The sequence below is a fragment of the Neolamprologus brichardi genome, chromosome 5 (assembly GCF_056152115.1).
Source record: "Neolamprologus brichardi isolate AB-2024 chromosome 5, ASM5615211v1, whole genome shotgun sequence".
In the NCBI taxonomy this organism is placed as follows: Eukaryota; Metazoa; Chordata; class Actinopteri; order Cichliformes; family Cichlidae; genus Neolamprologus; species Neolamprologus brichardi.
The window spans coordinates 2,247,508-2,269,214 of NC_142108.1; the positions used below are offsets into that span (position 1 = coordinate 2,247,508).

Here is a 21,707-nt window from a genome sequence, read left to right on the forward strand (position 1 = left end):
ATCTACGGCATTTTCTTTGCAGTTATATAGTGCCTTGATGTGACTGTTAATGTGAATTAAAGGAATAAAAAAATTTCAAATATATATACTCACATACATTTAGTATATTTCACACAAATCTTATGTAAAAATGAAGAGCTCAAGAGATGCTGTGTTTAACTTAGTCACATTTAAAAATAGCATGTAATTGTTTTCACTTTCATAGTGCAAATTGGCTGCTCTTTAGCCATCTGTTGGATGGGATGCTGTCACATTGATATTTTTTATTTCTCAATAGAAATCTACTAAAACCAGTCATGTTTTCAACAGTTACAAAATAATTTTTCAGAGGTCTTTAATACTAGCAAAGCAGGTAGAAAACCAACTAGCAGCTTTGCTAATCTAAAAGATCCCAGGTCAGCTGCCTGACAGTGATGTAATCAATCACAGTTGCATAACAAAATAATCAGTGCCAGCAGGAAAGTCCCTCAGCTCATGCAGTCAAGCATATAATAACTAGAAAGTGATAACTGCTCATCACACTTCATGTTCTGGACTCATTTGACTAAAACAACAAATGTGAAAAAACACGAACAGCTCCGATGAAGTTTAAGTTGCGCAGACATTCAGGACTCAAGCTAGTGCAGCGACAATTAAAAACAGTAAAAACCATTGTGTTAAAAACAGTCGCAACATCATTGTTGCAGTCACACACAGACAAACGTTCCTTTATTGTGTATTTATGGACAGTTTGCACATTAATGATTTATCATTAGCAACAAGAATGACTCATCGACTGTAATAAAACCTCTCTGATTCGTATTATTTGGAAAACAAATGAGCATGAATAAATAATGAAAGGTGAATAAATCCGGTTGTTATCATTTTTTTTCTTCCTTCCAGTGACTGAACTTGCTGTATACATTATAAATCAAGTCATCTAGCAAAAACATATCCTAACTTTATAAAATATGGGTTTTCAGTCCAGTATCTTCAAAAGCATCCTAAAGGAAAAATAAACCAGTAGTGAAATGCCACTATAATACATATTCATGAAATATCATGAGGTTCTTCTAATAAAAACTGACATCAACCATCTAGAGGAAAAACCTACCAAGGTGCACAAGAAAAGACATTCTCCTGATGGCTCGGGGGGAGGGGGGGTATAAATTAGGACTGATTATGTACTTTTTCAAAGTGTCTCGAAATAAACATTCTACTTACATGTTCTTCTTAACCTTTCCCTCAAACACTGAGGTAAACAGTGTGATCACATTTGATCAGAAGTAACACTTTATTTTACAGTCTGCGTAGCTTATGTGTATTATATCCCATTATTGAAAGACAGAACGCTGGGATACAGATTTATCGCACTGAATAGTGTCGGTGCTGATGTCAATCCCAGGAGTAAGTTTCACTGAACTAAACACGCTTTGTAGCATTTTGTTTATGGACTGCCAAAATAGTATGAGGGCTTCCAGTTGTAACACACCCAGTAAAATATTATTCAGAAGATACAGAATCTGCAATTTCCACCCAAATATTTCATTTCAATTGCAAGCTCTAGTAACTTATTACTGGAATACTAGTTAGGGGATTATTTAAGCACAAAATATAAAAATGTACAGTATGCTTAGTAATTTTCATTGTCATTTATGGGGAACTTTGAGATCGACCTGATCAGGACTACAAACATTTGTTGTGTGTAATGGTGGTAACAGCATGGAATAGATTTAGCTAACATTGGGACACTGACACCCATATTCAGGAAACAGGTGTTCTCTTATGTGAAAACAGAAATCGGTAAATATATAAATTTGTGCTACATTGATATTTATTTCACAAATGCGTGTAACTTGTTTTGTATTTTGTAGATTTTTTTCTTGCTAACAGATAAATATCTGCTTAGCACTCTCCTTCATTAAACATAGCTTAACAGCTCTTTGAACTGGCAATAAAATACAAATTTATTTTTTAAAAACGAAAAGGAACAATGTCTCTATAGTGTAGTGGTTTAAATGTTTACCTAAAAAGCAAAGATTCACTGGTCCCGGGAGGATGCTCTTTGGGTTTTTTCAGAAAGTGTATCTGGTATAAAACCTCTGCCAAATCAAACATGGAGTTATCCGCTATGGTAATCACTCGTGAATAAGGAAGCAGCCTAAAATAGTTTTACTGTGTAAGATGTAATGGTGAGGTAGCACATTGCAGCTGACTCCTTTGCTGTTCTACAGGTGAAAGCCTCACTTCAATGCAAAAAGCCAGAGTTAGGTTTATCCATTCATGGCCTTGTAACTTGGCAGGCCATGTGAAAGATAACCCTTCCACCTATATAAATAAGAAGAAGTGGTTTAAACGGACACATTTTTTAAAAATAACTGCTGTATTATAAAGTTGTAACCTCTGGGAAATTAAATTTGAAGTCACTGTGAAGTTGGAAAAAATTGGATCTCTCTAATATCTCAGGAAGAACGTTGAATTCCCAGCTTTAGGACAGCTAAAAGTAAATTTACAGCCTGGTGCTTTTATGACGGCTTCTCCTGTCATAATGTGTTAATCTGGATACTGATGTTAGAGGCATAGCCACTTTGATTTACAGGTGTACGGTCAGTACACTCGTAAATCCTCACCTCCTCTAATTTTTTTCATTGAACTGGACTTCTTGGCCATGTTTGTGCTGTCGATGCCCTTTGTAGCATTTTATGTTATTTGGTAAATAATATGGCCTGCTGTGGTTTACATCCTGCCTAAGAAATTTGTACTCCAGTTTTGTTGAGGGAACTTATAGTATTTTATTAGTCTGCTACTGATTAGCAGATACTGTGGGTTGCAAGCATAGACTCTCTGAATGCAACTCGCTAACCAAGCCTAATACCCTTAACCTCTATTTAACCACACAACCCTTTATGTAAATGTTCTAATTTCTGGCTCCAAAAGCAACACAGCAAAATGCTAACTTTGAGGCATCAAAATGTTCAGAAACCAATGAGTGTCACGTATCATTTATATACAACATGTGCTTACAGGCCACTAATGAAATCCTAGGTTTAAAACCTCTATTTCAGTTCTGCCTATAGACTCCAGTAAATTTGACACACTGACCCATTCAAGCAACAATAAAACATAGTTTTGTTTCAGGAAATATTTGCTTTGATATCCTACAACATATGTTGTAGGAAACGTACAATAAGATGAAAACAGACTTTAAAACCATTAGCATGGCAACAGTTCGACGCTTACTAGCTTGATCTCACAACTAGTAAGATCAATTCATCAACCTGCTGTTCTCGAGGTCATTACAAACTAAACGGATTCATCTTGCGTCACATTTACACCTGATTTGAAATGAATTTCAGATGACAGTGCACTTGGAATAAATATTCCCAAATATACTTAAAATACATCCGATTTATACCATTTACCACAACATAAAAATGGCCAGCATTGCTTAATATTATGCACACGGAATAACAGTGCCTAATATTTCAACATATTTCTTTTTCTGCTTTCTGACGCAGTGAAGAAAAGACTGAAATAAATCTCATAAGCAATGTATTTACTGTATAACCCCAATAAATGTTAGATTTCTCGTCTACTTCTTGGGTTTATTAATGCTTTACTTCATTATTTCCTTATTATTCTTTAAAACAGCTAACTCTTGAAAGGACTGGAGGGAGATCTAGTTGCAGTCGTAGTTGTGGCTGCAAAGAGATCTGTGACACAACTGCAAGACCTCTACAACAGAGAGAGATTGTAGAATAAAGTGCACTGTAACTGAATCACACACATCTTCCGAGTACAATAGTTGTGCGCCGTGCAGCTTCAGACTGGGCAGAGGGCTCTTGGGCTCTCCTGGGGTCATTCATCAAGGTTGGGCGGTGGAGAAATGTGCCTGCTGTTGGTATTAATAGCCCGGGGTGAAATAGGTCCTCTCCACTGCGGAGGCGATCTGGCAACTCGGGTAAACCCTATTTCACTTTCCTCAACTTTTTTTTGTCCCGGCTCAAGCTTCATTGTGGACCTCATTCTTTTCAAGCTTCTCAAGCGCCATCGAAACATTTAAACCCCCCACCCCCACTTACTACATCACTCCATCTACTCTTGCTATTGCCTGGTTCCGCAAATCATATTTCTCTGATAAATTCATGATTGATAAATTATTTTCTCTTTGTAGAATACAATAAAATCATTTGTGCTAATTAAGGCAGTCTTTTCATTTACAAACAAGACATTTAAACTCAGAAAATTTAATTGGGTTGGGAAAAAAACAAAACAAAAGGTTGGACTTTTCCCAAAGAAGTCATTATTTACTTGTTCTGTCAGTAAAACCTTTCACATTTTGTTCTTTAATCTCTTGAAGAAAAGTCTTGGAAAGTTCCCAACATCTCCCAGTTTTCTGATCCTTTTATTTCCAGTGGAGTCCCTCGTGACCTTTTAGAAGCCTGGGTTTCCAGATTTCAGCAGAGAAACCACGGCGTTGGAATTATACGTGCACCGACGGCACACTCTTGTTGAGGACTTGCGCCCTCATCAGCTGGACGCTGGTCATGATCTTCTTCTGATGGCCCATTAATGTCACCCCGAGCCTCTGGATATCCCTATATGGCACACACACAAAAACAAATCAGATTTGAAGATTTGAAGTTGAACTCTACAGGCCCCAGTTAGTGTGTTAAAGTTTATGACATGTGATCAGGAAAACAACTGAACAACTACAGCTCGTTTAGAAGGTTTTCCAAGACGAAGCCTCTTCTCTCTAAAATGAACATGGCAGCACAGCTTTTGAAATCTGACAAACCAACAACAACCTGTTTAATCATAATACATAGCGCCATATTTGGTAAAACAAATCACATTATCACAAACATCTCATAGCAACTGTCACATACTGTGATGGAGGGCAGATGATTATTATTCACAGGACCTGGGCATCTTGCAGGTAATTACAAACCTTTGCAATGGAAGTAAACATCATAACTGTAATGTGATTACTGAATTTAGTACAATAACATGTAACGCGTAACATAGAGTGTTAAGTGTCAAGACTGAGTCTGAAGCAACTGTATAAATGAGTGTATTTACCTAGAGGAAAAAATGCAAGACACGTGTGTCATTAAATATCTCACTAGCATTACTGCGCCGCTGTTAGGACATGGGAAGATCTGAGTATAATTGTAACTGATTATTCCATTAATTTAATAGGCTGCTTTAATGCAGGTATCAGTGTTTGAAAGATTTTCCTCTGATTGTTCACTTGCTGCCTGCTGAAGTGAAACAGTGTAAGAGTAATTAAAATGGTAAGGAGGCTGACTTGTACATTTTATATATGGTCAAAAAGTACAATGCCCAGGTGTTCTGTTTTATTTATTTCTATGTTATGGATTTAAAAAATAATAGCATTTATTTCCTTGTATAAGGAACACAACCAAGTTTCTCCCAAGACTTTAATGATTGTATTGGTGCCCGTCAGTAAAGGACAAAGGCTTTAGATGATTTCTGAAAACTACACACATTCTTACTTCCTACAGACCGAGGTAACGGTTTGTGGATTCATACCAGCAGTTTACTTTCAACAGAATCCCAATCAACAAAATTTGGATATTAAAATTAAATAAAAGAAGATATGACATTACAAAGTAGTTTATATAGAGTTTTTTACATTCTTCTTGTTTACACAACAGTTTATAATTTATCCATCCATCTAAAAAAAAAAATCCCCTCTTGCCCCTGCGGGCAGTCTTTATGCTTCAAACTTGGGTCCTCTACCAGCCTCTATGGATCTTGTGCACAGAGCTTGTTCCTGTGCTGCCATCTTTAGTGCCTCTGTGCTGTCTTTTAGTCCAGCTTTGTCCAGCCACTGGTAGGATTCCTGGATGTCAGCCGCTTCCTCTATCTGCCGGTGGTACATACCGTGCAGGGGCCTGTCCTTCCATGATGGTTCCTCCTCTTTCTCCTCATTCATGAGTTTCTGCTGCCCGAGGTATTCACTGAGCATGCAGTCAGTTGGGGCCATCTTCCTGATGTACTCATGAATGTTGGTTGTCTCATCCTGGATTGTGGTGCTGCTCATTAGTCCCTGGCTCCCTTCCTTCCGCTTAGCGTACAGCCTCGGGGTGAAACCCTCCATGCATGGTCAAGAGCTTCCTTTTCCTGACGTCAGTGGCTTCCATCTCCTCCTTTGGCCAGGTTATTATTCCAGCAGGGTACCTGATCATCGGCAGGGCGTAGGTGTTGATCTTGTTCTTACCGTTCAGCTGACTCCTCAGGACTTGCCTGATCCTCTGGAGGTACTTCGTTGGTTGCAGCTTTCCTAGCGGCCTCTTCATGGGTCCCATTTGCCTGTGGGATTCCCAGGTACTTGTAGCTGTCCTCTATGTCTGCAATGTTGCCTTCTGGTAGTTCGATCCCCTCAGTGTGTGTGTGTGTGTGTGTATAGATATAAGCATACAGTAAGTCAATGTATTAAATTAATGTATTAATGTAAATAATTCACTCAGAGCAGGTAATGGATGGCAGAGCTCAGTGAGCCTGACATTACCCTCGTGTTACTATACAAGGGACTAATTCCATCAGCTGCTAATATTATAACGCCTCATACTTGAGATGGCCTTTTTTTGGATATACACTAATGGACACTCAAGAAATTGATGTGAGAGAGTCTGAGTGATTTAGTTTCATATTATAGGAAATCTGTGCTAATATAGTTTGATGCTAGCTGAAGGACAGGCTTGAATGCTGGGTGGCATAAGTTCCTGACCCCTGGGTCAGATTTGAAAAGCACTGTGGGAGGTTTTAATATGTGTTCGACTGAGCTCAGAGGCTCATGGGACAGAAGAATGGAGATGATAATCAATAAGTGGTATAATATAATATATTACCTCTTTTCTGTGCACAAGTTATTCTATGTCCTGTCAAGCAGTTTAAGGTCTGTGTGAGGAGATTTTCTCTCACATTAGCTGGTAGAGATTGTAGAGCACCTGCACTACTACTATTACTACTACTAATACATTTCATTTGAGGGCGCCTTTCAAAAACTCAAGGTCATCTTACAAAAGAACAACATCAATAAAAGAAGCAATAGTCATAAAATACATAAAGTAAGTTAAAATTGCAAAGCAGAACTTGACAATCAGCACTAAAGCTGATTTTACTACATCTAACAGCTCACTGCTGCCTCTGAGCTGCTGAGACTTCCCCAGGAAGCGCTTACCCTTGGTTCATGCTTATGATGTGACCCAGAGTGTGGTACCCCCCAGCTGCAAAGTGTTCCTTGTAGCGGCTCATCTTTATGGTGTCCAGCCACTCGTCTACTGAGTTACAGCTGCTGAAGTCAGGGATAGCTCTCTCCATCAGCGTAGGACTGTTTAAACTGCAGCAAATAAAGACAGATGGCAGTGGATCAGAAGTGAAAGAGACAGGAAGATGTATCGGAAGACAAAAAGATTAGTTGAAAGCAGCTTGAAAAGGAGAGGAGTCAAAAAGTGAGCAAGAGGGAGAATCCTGAGGGAAAAGGGGCTTTTGAAATGCACGAGTATGTGAGACGGGAAATCGATAGCAGTTAAAATGATTGAGAAGAGGTGGTGACCGTGGTTGCAGGATGGCTGCTTTGGGTAGATTAACACAGGGAGAAATGTTTAACACTCCTACTGCTTCTCTGCCTCTTAATATTCCTACTGTTTCTCTCACCTCACAGTGTCATGCACCATTGACTCCATAGGACCTGAGATCTGAACTGAGCAATTTACACAGGTCTAGCTTTAGCCTGGGTGTCCTTTCAAACCTGCTCCCAGATTCACTATGGATCAATGTCAATATCACAGCGAGGCTTTTACTTAATGCACAGCGCGTCTATCAGAGATGAGCTTATTGGAAAACGAACATGACCGCTCGCTTCATCTGCCAGACAACTTTGAGGGAAACTTTAGGCTGCAACTTTATCCCACCGCGCCCATGCTTGATAGCAGCGGGATGAGATTGGATTTACTCTGCTTCCCACACCAGGATGGTTACTTAGTAGCTTAACAGTCAGTCACCATATATTGTCCTGGAGATCATCTTCTCAGGCCCTCGCAGGTGGTGTCTTGCTTTGATTTGCAGTTTAATCCGCTAATCACATGAACCAATATTTGATTAAATTTTGGCGAGCTGTCTTGCCAAATTAAATCAAAAAGACTCCTCGGCATGTGACATAATGCACTCATGTTGTGCCACTGCAAATATGGATTTATTCCGTTGCCCACCTACCTGCAGAGTGTGTCCATAGACTTCAGGTTCTCTGGGTTGCGGATTAGCTTGTCAAGAACGGTGACTATCTGGCAAAAACGGGGCCTCTCGTTGCGATCCTTCTGCCAGCAATCCAGCATGAGTGTGTGTAGAGCAGCAGGACAGCCCATAGGAGCAGGCAGCCTGTAGCCCTCCTCAACAGATTTGATCACCTGTACATGTCCAGCAGAATATGCATAATGAACAATATGTAGCATAAAAATAAACATCACATTACCTCTGGTCGCTAAATGGTAAATCAGCAAACACCACCCACATCTCTGTTAGTGAGATTCCAGTATGGTCGCTCTCCATAGGACATCACCTCCCACATGACCACGCCATAACTCCACACATCACTGGAGGAGGAGAATTTCCTGTATGCGATGGCCTCTGGAGCTGTCCACCGGATGGGGATTTTTCCACCCTGCCAGGAAGACAAAAAGATTCAAGCAAGGATACAGAGGAGAAAAAATGCAAGAAAGACCACATCCAGAGCTAAACGTTTCACTGCCATTGTGTCCACAGAGCCTGTGTCCTGTTCCAACCCTAACACATCCTGCTATTGCCAAATTGTTTAAATATAGTCAATTTAATAGATAAGTAGGTAAACATGTCATTAACGGATAAATCAGTTTCATGGTTAGCTAAAACAATAGATGCATAGTTTCAATCGCTTGCAGTAGTAATTGGTATATTTTTGAAAATAGTTATTTAGCAGATCTATTTAAATAACGTGTGGTAAAGTATTAACAGTCCTACATAATGATCATTTGAAAACAGTTTACAGGAAAAAGTGAAACAAATAGAAGTGGTTAAAATTAGGGATGCAATGATACCAATTTTTTCAAACCGATACGATACCGATACTTGGATCTGAGTACTTGCCGATACAGAGTACAAAAAACGATACTTCTACCACACACACACACACACACACACAAATGCAATGAATTGGAAGACAGGTTTTATTATATTCTCTGCCGATAAAAAATAAAATCTTAATAAAAATGACCACAAAAAAATTTCAAGTGAAAAATAAGCACATTGTAATTTTACAAAATATCACTGAACTATTGGCACTGTCTCGAGCTTTCAGAATAATAAATAAACACTTCTGTTCGGAATAAAATAAATACAAATTAGGTTTGTGAATAAAATAAACTTTTAAATTATTGCAGAGTGTCCATATTGTAAACAAACTAACAAAATAATTATTATTAAATAAATAATAAAATATAAAAAATTATAAAATAAATAATAAATAAAATAATAATTGCCCCCCTAGTGGCCAATCTAAAAAACTACAACAGAAATGACAAGCCACCCTCTAGTTAAAATAGACTTATAGGGTTATATAAACTGGTGGTTTTTATCCGACAAGGCTTTGGGGGCTTTGTCTGAGAAAAGGATTGAGAACTGCTGCCCTACAGCACCAATAATGTATATTAAAACACACATGAAAGTTAGCCGTCATGTCATGAGTAACACCTTTTGTGACCATTTTGAAGGAAAAAGTAGTGATGATGTGATTAGGGATTCTGCTAAGGGTTTCAGTATAATATAGGAAGAAAACACAGATAAAGGCGCACACACACACACACACACACACACACACACACACACTGTATTGTAGGATGTTAGTCAGATATCAAAAGTGACCAGTAATGACATCAATAAAAGAGATTTAGCAACATAAAAAGAGCAACATTTTAACCATGGAAAGAACCTCTAGTTAAATAAAATTACTACTAAAGTAAAACAGATTCATAAATGAGCTACATGCCTGCTCACTGTTTAACAGCAAATGTTAATGAAAGCAGAAAAGAACAGCACACACTAAAGGGCAACGATGTGTATGTGTATGTTCTCAGGACAAGAATAGACTTGCAAGTGTTAGCAAGTGAACTACTTGCATTGTACTTGATATTAAACTAGCACCTAATTAAGTTGACAAATGGATACATCACTTCCTAAACAAACAAATCACTCCCTGTGGGTAATTTTAAGCCTCTGAAGGTTACTCACCAAATATAGCCAATTACAGACACTTGATGTTCTGCTAAACATTTAAAATAGGCCAAAGTTTCCGTACTTCCAATTCCTTCAAAGTTACTTTGCTGCCACCTTTGACTCCATAGAAGAACTTTATACCTCCACAATTTCCAAGCAGTAATGTTTTAATCTTCAGCTACAATCAAGTGTTATTGTGACGCCATAATGTCCGTATATCACGATTCATAATCAGTTTCTCCTTCACTGGGTGATGCTGTACATAATCACCTTGGTGTCTATAATCTGATTGCTGTGAGTTTACAGACTAATAGACAAATGGGTTTGAAGCAGATTTGGATCTGAAAGCACTGGAATATTTTACTTTTTTTTTTTTTAGTTAACTCTCAATGTTTCAAACTGGTTTAAAATGAGAGTTTTCTTTAAAGTAGCTCTTTCAGTTGACTCAAAATCCATTTGTACCGCCTAATAAAAGTGTTTTAACTTCCAGCCTTTGTTTGTTGTGCTTCTACTTTCATTCTTGTAATTATCTGATACGTTCATATAATCAAGATATGTTTTTAAAGAACAAAATTCAGTGGTTTGTGCTAACTGACTGAGTACAAATTTAAAGCATCATGTTAAAGAATAAAGTTCAAATTGCTCGCTATGAAGAGTACTTTGTCAAGCACACAGCAATCAGAGGATCCATACATAAATTAAATATTTTATTGCTCAGAACAAAGCAATGTTGTGTGTGTATATATATATATATATATATATATATATATATATATATATTAGGGGTGCAACGATACTCGTATTGATATTGAACCGTTCGATACAGTGCTTTCGGTTCGGTACGCATATGTATCGAACAATACAACATTTTTAATTTATTTTATCAACTTTCCTTCTGACGGTGCTGTCTGTGTTGAGCGCTCAGTGGATCTGCGCTCGACAGTGCAGCCTAGGCGGAGTAGTCGAACGCAGATCCACTGAGCGCAGGGCAAGCTAGCAGACAGAAGCTAAGCTCTCTTGCAACATGGCAAATTGAACCTCCCCCACCCTCATTCAGATCTGGCGTTTGGAACTATTTTGGTTTTCATGTGACGTATGACCCTGAAGGTAAGCGCGTCATGGACAAAAGTAAAACAGTATGTTGGATGTGCCAGCAATGCTCAATTGCAAGGGTGGGAACTAGTGTGTTAGCGCAGTTAGCTCGTTAACGTGTTGGCCGTCCAGCCCCACGCACGGGGAGATCCGCGGTAGCTCGTTAACGGAGATTTGCCGTGTTGTGGCGTTAACCTCATTTCAGATGACGCTGACAGCACTAGTGGGAACACAACGAATATGACTGCACATTTACTCCGACATCATCCTAGTGCAAAGACAAGTGGAAGCAGACAAAAACAACAAGCAGCATGCTACAAACTTTACCCGAGTCATTTAGACAGCCGTTAGCACATGATTCTCCTTATGGGGACCTGATATGTTTAATATGCTGCTGAGAATATAGCCCAGAAGAAGCGTATAGTATAGCTTTTATTTTGGAAAGAGACATTTCTCTGTAATAAACTCTTTTCCAAAGATGAGTGATTTCTCGATCAGATACAGGGCTCGCAAAATCGCTAGCCCAGCTAGCGATTTTTCCAGTCGGGCTGCCCTGCCCGTCGGCCTATCGTAGGAAGGAAAAATATATGTCAATGCTTTTGCATTCTTTCGGAAATGTAGCTGGGTAATTATGTCATTGGCATCGGTGAGCCACTGTCAATATGTGACATATTGAAATCGCGTTTGAATTTGCGCTTGTTTTTTGCTTTCACTTTGCAATCGCGCGAACTGTGTATAGAGAGCGACAGCACTGATTGGTGAGTGATGATAATTTGCGCACCAATTCCTCTGACATCGTCTTATCAATCGTTAGCTTGCTATGCAAACATGACAAGTGAAATCTCCTGCAGCTTAAACATGTGAGAGGTTGATCGCGCAGAGAATCGCTGAGCATTATGTGAGTGCGTGTGTAAAAGCAGCAGGATATATATTTTAGTTCTGCTGAGCCAAATAAGACAGGTCAGGGTGAAGAAGTGACAGCCAAAGAAAAGCTTACCACAAAACGGGAAAGTTATGACAAATCAGACTATAAGGCAAAAAGAAAGTGCAGCTTTATGGTTTCATGGACAAAAGAATTTCTGTGGCTGCAATATGACGAGCTAAATAACCAGGGCTGCACATAAGTGGTCCGCAGGTGCGCATTCGCTGTCAAAATAAAAAACGCGCACAAGATAAGAAGTTGCAACGCGTGTTTGCATACATAAGATTTTCAGGAGGAGGACAGACATTTGTTTAGAACTCTTAAAGATGTCAAAGAAGCTCCTTTAAGCAATTACTTTGGTTTTCCTCCACCTCCAAAGAAATGTCAGAAGGAGTCCGAAACACAATAGAAGCGCGTATTTTTAGAAAAGTGGCTTCAAACAGCTGGCTTCAAACAAATGATGAACGCACAGAGATGTGGTGCAGAATGTGCCGTGAAAATTTAATAAATTACAAATTAAACAGCATGAACATTTTTTTTATTAGGGGTGCAACCCTTTATTAGGGGTTGCACCCCTAATAAATTTATTAGGGGTGCAACGATACACAAAATTCACGGTTCGGTTCGATACTTTGGTGTCACGGTTCGATATTTTTTCGATACAAAAAATGTTCATGCTTTTTTAATTTGTCATTTATTAAAATTATAAATATATATTTTAACTCAAATGTACAGTTTTTAAATTTAATGTTGCTGAAACAACAAAGGGATAAAAAAACAAATCTATCTGATCGAGAAATCACTCATCTTTGGAAAAGAGAGTTTATTACAGAGAAATGGCTCTTTCCAAAATAAAAGCTATACTATACGCTTCTTCTGGGCTATATTCTCAGCAGCATATTAAACATATCAGGTCCCCATAAGGAGAATCATGTGCTAACGGCTGTCTAAATGACTCGGGTAAAGTTTGTAGCATGCGTGCTTGTTGTTTTTGTCTGCTTCCACTTGTCTTTGCACTAGGATGATGTCGGAGTAAATGTGCAGTCATATTCGTTGTGTTCCCACTAGTGCTGTCAGCGCTAATCTCGTTGAAATGACGTTAACGCCACAACACGGCAAATTGCTGGACAGCGTCAACAGGTTAACGAGCTAACTGCGCTAACGCACTAGTTCCCACCAATGTAATTGAGCATTGCGTGTCACATCTGATATACTGTTTTACTTTTGTCCATGACGTGCTTACCTTCAGGGTCATACGTCACATGAAAACCAAAATAGTTCCAAACGCCAGATCTGAATGAGGGTGGGGGAGGTTCAATTTGCCATGTTGCAAGGAGAGTTTAACTTCTGTCTCGCTAGCTTGCCCTGCGCCCAGTGAATCTGTGTTCAACTACTCCGCCTAGGCTGCACTGTGGAGCGCAGATCCACTGAGCGCTCAGCACAGACAGCATCGTCAGAAAGAAAGTTGATAAAATAAATTTAAAAATTTGTATTGTTCATACATATGCGTATCGAACCGAAAGCACTGTATCGAACGGTTCAATACGAGTATTGTTGCACCCCTAGTATGTATGTATATATATATATATATATATATATATATATATATATATATATATACATGTGTGTGTGTGTGTGTGTTGGTTTTAAACAACAATTATAGTTTAAGATGTGTTGGATAATGTATTTTCTACAGTTGTGGAGAGGGAACAGACATGCTGTGATAATAATCTCAGAAGCTCGATGTGTTCATAAAAGTGTAGCATAGATATTTATCATTAGATAGTTAAAGGTCAGAATGTGATTATATTTACTGAAGTTGATGCCTTGAGCAACACAATTAAAGGCGCTCCATCAATTTATTTGGGCACTTACACAAAACTGGGGCCTTAAAGGAATCAGTGTTGGTGCTAGTGTGGCCCATTCTTTAAAAGCTGCAAGATCTACTCTCCCATAAGGCACAACAGAAGCATTTTTAAATAACGGCAGCACAAAATGTATTAACAAGCTGCAGATATAAACAGCTTTATGTTGTTAAACCTTTACATTTAGAATGAGACAACTACAACTAAGTTAAAAAGAAGGAAAAGTGAACCGTTATCTATGATCTCCATTAGCCTATGCTCCACTGCTCCAGTTTTCACTGTCACTTACAAGCAAAATAAACATTATTAAGTTAAATGCATGTTCTATTGTTAAAAGATAATTCCTAGTGATTAGTAAAATTATGTTACATTATGTGTGTTAATATACAAATATTGTAATTATTATGTCATTCATTCATCTTTAATCATATGTCATTTTGTGTGTTACAGCAAAGTTAATAGGAGACAATATCGCACCCGCATGCGTGTGTGTGTGTGTGTGTGTGTGTGTCGCTGCATTAATGCTTGCCTCAATGTGAAAACTCACACTGGTGGTGTATGCAGCGTCTGGGTCATCCTCGAGTACTCTGGATAGCCCAAAGTCAGACACCTTACACACCAGGTTGCTGTTGACCAGGACGTTGCGCGCGGCCAGGTCGCGGTGGATGTAGCCCAGGTCAGACAGGTAGGTCATGCCGGCTGCGATGCCACGCAGCAAGCCGACCAGCTGGATAATGGTAAACTGGCCATCGTGTCTCTGCAAGAAGGAACAAAAAAAATTGAAAGATCAGGAAGGGAGTGGCAGGGAGGTAGAGTATTAAGGCCAGATCAAAAAAATAAAATAATGCGATGGCATAGCAGCTGAGAAGATAAGCAGTGATAATAGAAGAGATTTTAATCAAGATAGAGCAAAGAGTAAAGATAAGAGAATAAAACATGACAGGGATTTGCTTTTAAGTAATAATCTGCTGTATTATCATATGAGCAAATACAGGAGCTGTTTGACATTGTCAATGTAATACAATGTTAAACCAACCTACACATGATGTTGAAGAAAACTTTCATATTTGCTCCTCTACACTATTCTCAACTCCTTGCAACAGCTCTCCATCACACTGTCAGTAATGTCTCTGCACTCTGAAACATGCAAACACCAAACATCAACAGAAAAAATGCCTAACATCACAAGATAGGATTTTATTTTCCATTTTAACAACCAAATTGATCTCTGCTGTGTTGTCAGTGCCATTTTTCAAAGATGTTGATGAGGGCACAAGATTCAGTGTTTTTAATGAGAATTAAGGTGAGTTTAAAGTGCTAAAAGTTCACCAGTTGCTGGCTATGACTGGTAAAGTTAGTGCTAGGTTCATACCAACCCACTGTATGTAGTGTTTCCCTATATGGCATACTCCAATGGAAATCTTATCACAGAGGTGAGAGGCCAAATGTGTGAGAGAGATGATCTGAAAGGCCACACGAGCAGTTTTTGAAACGTTTTATCCAACGTGTCTAAACACAAATCTATTCCTAACCTACCTGTGGTGGTTCACTAGCCATCTGACGAATGTTAATAGGGGAAACAAAGTGAAACTGACAAAACACCAGAAAACTAATGAAAGTTGTGAATCAAAGCTTCATGAATAGGTTGCTTCAAAATTAGATTTGAGTATAAATGAAAAACAAAGCCTTATTTTAATTTTCCATTTCTGTGTGTGTGTGTCAGGGGCACTTTACAGCCGGGCACAAACCCATTTGCACAACCACGTTATGTGTTATTGGAGACATTTTAAAACAGAGTTTTGGCACTCGGCGAGTCCTGAACATAAATATATAATGAAATTTCACAGCAGAGCAGATGGTGGTTGTCCAGTTTTTGCCCAAAAAAGACGAAGTCAATAACAGAAACTGGGTAAAATATGAGACAATTATAATGCTGCATTGATATATGCACGCAGTTACAGTTCACGATAAAGATTTATTTTCTTGGTTTACTGCATAGAAAAACTGAAGATGGAATTTGTTTCATGTAGACTGAGCCAGACACATTTATCTTAGCATGAACAGCATTTTAAAAATCAGCTCTCATTTTTTATGTGCCAGTGATCATTGAAAGGACAGCTATGGGTCTTTCCCCATCCAAGATAGCAGCTTCACAATAACTGTCCAGGCATTACCAAGATGGTTGCCAAATGGCAACACTTTTCTTTAAAGTTTCATGAACATTTCAATAGTTGCTGAACATGATTGCTGTTTTGTGTTTGGTCTATTGCTATATTATTTCTGATGCTACAGTGGGTTGAGTTCTTGGACATGCAGCTGTGACCTCAAGGCTGGATTACTGCAACTCACTTCATTTTGGTCTTCATTCTGCCCTCCTTCATAGACTGCAGACAGTCCAAAATGCTGCAGCACGCATTCTGACCAGAACTGGGAAGTTTGCCTGTATCACTCCTGTTCTAGCTGACCTGCACTGGCTACCCATAAAATATGTCTGTGAAGGTTCTCAGTCATCCAGGTCATCGTAGTCAAAGGAGCTTGCAAAGAAAAGCGTCTGGACTTACTTGGGGGGTCCATCAGGGGGTCCTTTTGTCCCTCTGTGGGGGGACACTCCCACCAGGTTTATATCTGGGACTCTCCACCATTTGACCTTAGAACTGAAGAAGCCTCTCGGATGAGAGGTGAAACGTCTTCAAGTAACTTAAAGAAGTCCAGACGCTTTTCTTTGCAAGCTCCTTTGACTACCCATAAAATACCGCATCCAATTTAAAATACTGCTGCTTACGTTTAAAATTACCAACAACACAGCACCGAGCTACCTTAAGGAACTCCTTAAATCGTATGTTCCTGCCAGAGCATTAAGATCATCTACTCAGTTACTCTTGGTGCAGCCTAGATCTCGGCTGAAGTCTAGAGGTGACCGGGCGTTTGCCCTGGCTGCACCAGAGTTGTGGAATAACCTTCCGATTGTGATCCGGGCGTCTGTTTCCATCCAATCTTTTAAATCACGGTTAAAAACCTATTTGTTTAATCTTGCCTTTCCTGCTTGTTAATGCTCGCACCTGACTTTTAGACATATTCTATTTTTTCTTATACATATTTTTATGGCTTGTGCTTTTATTATGTTTCTATTTTGATATGCATTTTATATTACCCCTGTGTATTAGTGGCATTGACCTGTGAGGATATTTGATACTTTGCTAAGGCCTTATAATACTCCTGTTACTTCTCTGTCTCTTATGTTAAGCACTTTGGTATACCGCTGGTTTTTAAATGTGCTCTATAAATAAAGATTGTTGTTGTTGTTGTTGTTGCAGCTAGCATTTGAAAGTGAGTAGCACAAACCTCTCCACTAACGCATTAGGAGAAAATCAAAGGAAGGAAGACTTTACACAAACTGTTAGCTGAACAACTCATCAACAGTCAGAAGTGCACTAAAACAGTTGAAATGAGATGGCATTAAAGGAAAAAGGAGTATAGAGCTCTTTAACTGAGAGTTTAAATACCAACCCGGAGGAAGGAGTCCAGAGAACCATTCTCCATGTACTCTGTGATGATCATCACTGGTTTGCCTGGAAACACAAACCAAAAACTTTATGAGCTTATTTGGATATCAACTACTTATTTGTTTGTACACACTGTACAGTAAGTGATGCAGGTGCTGAATAAAAACAAATGCAATGTCTTAAATCTATTATTTAATGTGTTTACCTCTATTTTCTTAAAGGGATTCAATCCCTCAAAAACCTATAATTTTCTGTCCTTCTCTCCCACTTGTCAGTGTCTAACTATACAGGTGGTTTCTTGGAAGAGGTTCTTGTCTTTAACGACACTGCATACTAATTCTAATTAAGAGTCTGTAGTGCTTCCACACAACTACACAACAATTTAATTAGACTCAAGGAAGGTCTGAATGCGACACTTTGCTGGTAGCTGCTCACTGTAGCAATTTGTTCAAATAAATTGTGAAAAGTTGCTGACAGTTATATATACAACTTGGAAAATACGCGAGAGAGATGTTGAATACGTGATCATCTAGGAATGTTCTTCTAGTATTTCAAAGCTGCACATTGTACAACCCACCCACCCCCACACTGGCTGTCTCCTCTACATTATTATCTACAATATCATTTATTAAATTACATGCTGTATGGAATTCCAGCACAATGTGAATCTTCTTCAACCAAAACGTTACATGACAGCTTAATTATACATCTAAATCTCAACAAAACCATATAAAACATAAAACCATATAATTAGATTATTTCTCTAATCCATAGATTTCCAACTCATACCATTTCCATTAAAGAGGCGCTAAAAGTCACCAAAATAGATAAAAGCCTTGTATTGAATCATTACTGCTTTGATTAGTATGATTCACATGGCAACAGGTTGTTTTTTAATGCAGTGCTGATCGTTTTATGCTAGAAAACGTGCCCCATGTTTGTGGAACAGATACTACTCTTTTTCAGAAGGGTACGATTACTGGCCTGCACCAAGCAAGGAAAACGACTAAGGGGTGGAAGGGTAGTGGTGAAACATCATGATGAGTAAGAAATCAAGAAAAATATCACATGTTCCTGATTGGAAATCAGTGAAACATTTGATGAAATCAAAGCTATGTTTCAGTAAGAGCATGTCCACCTGCACATTACAAAGACAACTCCAGGAACTGGGACTAAGTAACTATTTAGCTTAAACAAAAACACTTAACAAGTAAAGTTACTAAAAAAAAAAGGCTTCACTTTGCTCGGGAGCAAAAAGATTGGATTGAGAAAAGGTCATGTGGTCTGATAAGTCCAGTTTTACGCTTTCAGGCAGTATTACCAGATAACTGATCTTTTTCTTCTGCCAAGGTTCAGTGGACTCTGAGCCCACTGAGACAACATGATGACACATGAATTGACGTCACAGACTCTAGACCTTAGCCCCATTTAGAAAACTTGAGATTTGCCGGAGAAGAATTTATACAGTATTACAATTTTCCCATCATCAATAGAAAATCTTGACACACAGTTAATGCAACTCTGGATGAAAATAACTGCATAAACTTAAGCTACAATTAAATGAATGAAACAGACTTTTCATTTGGCCTGGCAGTGTATATGCTGTTACAAAAGGGATGCCTACATCATAAATTGTGTGCAAAAGTCTTTAAATGCCCGCATTTCTTTATTTTCTTTAGGGAGTTAGACTTTCTTAGTAGTCTTGATCAATAGTTCTCCAGGCTTTCCAAACAGCTTCACAGTGTGTTCATCTGTTTATTTTGGTGGTTGAATTGATTAAAAATATTTAAATATGATGGTAGTATGAGATTTAAGGATATACAATGAAATAGAAACTAGAAGTACAATTTTAGCCTTTAAACTATACCTACAGTGTATTCACGGCCTTTGCCCAAAACCTTGTTGAAGCACACTGCAGAATCTCCAGTGTTAAATTGACACTAGAAAGTGTCTATATGTGTCCACTCAAGATTAACAATGACTAACACTGAGCAGTGCTGGTTTTCTATCACTGGAAAATAACTAAAAATGCTAGTAACATTTCAGTGTTAGAAAAACAACACTGCTAATGTTAGTCATTGTTAATCTTTAACACTGACTAGGTTACTATTTGAAATCTAACACTGTCAAAAGTGTTAATTTAACACTCAAAAGAGTGGACACTTATAGACACTTTCTAGTGTCAATTTAACGCTGGAGATTTACAGCCACAATTTTTTGTGAATGTGTCTCGCGCAGAGTCCAGACTTGGACCCAATTGAACATCTCTGGAGGGATCTGAAAATGGCTGTGCACTAACACGCTTCATCCAACCTGATGGAGCTTAAGAAATTCTGTAAAGAACAATGGGAGAAACTGGCAAAAATAAGTGTGCCACGCTTGCAACATCATACTTAGAGTGGTTTCAAAGCCACTCCTTTGTTATGTTGGCTATGTGGTCAGGGTCATTGTCCTGTTGGAGATGAACCTTCTCCCCAGTCAGAGGTCCAGAGCACTCTGGAATAAGTTATCTTTAAGGATATATTGGTACATTGCTCCATTCATTTTTCCTTCAACCTAGTAGTCCCACAGTTCTGGCTGCCCAAAAACATCCTCACATCATGATACTGCCACCACCATGCTTCACTGTAGCGATGGTATTGACCGAGTGGTGAATGTCTGGTTTCCTCCAGACATGATGTTTGGCATTCAGGCCAAAAAGTTCACTCTTTGTTTCATCACACCAGAGAATTTTGTTTCTCATGGTCTGAGTGTCCTTCTGGTGTTTTTTGTAAACTCCATGAGGAGTGTCATGTGCTTTTAACTGAGGAGCAGCTTTTGTTCAGCCACTCAACCATACAGACCTGATCTTGGTAACCTCCCTGACTAAGGCCTTTCTACTCTGAAAGCTCAGATTGGCCAAGCAACCAGCCTAGGAAGAGTCATCATTCATAAAGGGTTCTTCCATTTATGAATGATGGAGGCCAGTGTGCTCACTGAGAACTTCAATGCTGCAGAATTATTTCTGTACCTTCCCCAGATCCGTACCTCAATACAATCCTGTCTTGGAGGTCTACAGACAATTCCTTGGACTTCATGGCTTGGTTTATGACATACAATGTAAACTACGGGACATTATAAATAAGCAGGTGTATGGTTCTCCACATCATGGAGGAGATCGTGGAGATGTAACTTAACAAAATGTGGAATAATTATAGCACAGTGAATACTATTTGGATGCACTGTAGTAACACTGGCTTTTCACTGGAAACTTTATTTATTTAATCAATAGACAAAATTGACTTTATGTACATGTGTGATCAGAGAAGCTGCAGTGCCTCGTCAAACTGTTTTTAGAGGTGTGGTAAGGCTGATATTAATACTTAATTTGGAAGACCACAAACAGTCACTTTCTCATTGTTTGATAACTAGAATTCAAACTGGTGCTTGCACTGTTTGAATGAGCCTGACAAAACTACAACGGTGAAGTAATTCTGCATTAAAGATTTTTGCTAGACAAAATATTAGTTGCTAGCTGCAAGCCTGGTTCTGTGAGTATGTGTAGCTCCCAGGCTTTCTTCGTTGGTTATTTGGATTGGTCCGATGCGTGGCCAGAGCCTCAGCAGAGAAAAGTCTGGCTCTGCCTCTGTTTCCAATTAGCCAAAAAAAGTAAATAAATAAATAAAATCATTGAATCCCCAAAGACTCGTGTTGTTTGCTTTTACACTTGTCTGCTGATGTGCCAGGACTGCTCCGCTATTAAGATTTAAACAGAGCTGTTAATGTTGGACTTGGAATGTGAGCTATGAAAATGGGAAAAACAAAAATACTGAACTTTGTTTAACTATACGCTATCATCATTTAGTAGTAATATGCATGTTGTGGTCTGCATAGCTACAATGAGGAGTTACTTTTTTTTACATCAAGCTAGGAAACTGCACAGGACATCGGGATTTAATGAAGTACTGTAAATCAAGCATTAGAGTGAATAAACACATCCTTTGTAATAGTGTTTGCCCATCTGGAAGGGTACCCCAGCCCAGCTAGCATGCTATAGCTGATAATGTTGACGACACGTGTGCTGCCAAAGGA

The 21,707-nt window shown here is 38.8% G+C and overlaps 1 protein-coding gene across 2 annotated transcripts in view; it reads right to left on the minus strand.

Annotated features, from left to right (window-relative positions):
- Nucleotides 1-691: 691 nt before the first annotated feature.
- Nucleotides 692-21,707, minus strand: part of epha8 (eph receptor A8) — a 144,394-nt gene continuing 123,378 nt past the window's right edge. Inside the window, exons 15-20 of one of the 2 annotated variants that reach the window (XM_006800191.2) lie at nt 17,641-17,702; nt 14,681-14,890; nt 8,519-8,668; nt 8,224-8,414; nt 7,190-7,348; nt 692-4,577 (exon numbers count right to left, since the gene is read on the minus strand). In XM_006800191.2, coding sequence (XP_006800254.1) covers nt 4,463-4,577; nt 7,190-7,348; nt 8,224-8,414; nt 8,519-8,668; nt 14,681-14,890; nt 17,641-17,702 — 887 coding nt within the window. In that variant the 3' untranslated portion in view covers nt 692-4,462. Of the gene's footprint in view, nt 4,578-7,189; nt 7,349-8,223; nt 8,415-8,518; nt 8,669-14,662; nt 14,891-17,640; nt 17,703-21,707 lie in introns of both variants that reach the window. The other variant, XM_006800190.2, reaches the window with a different exon arrangement.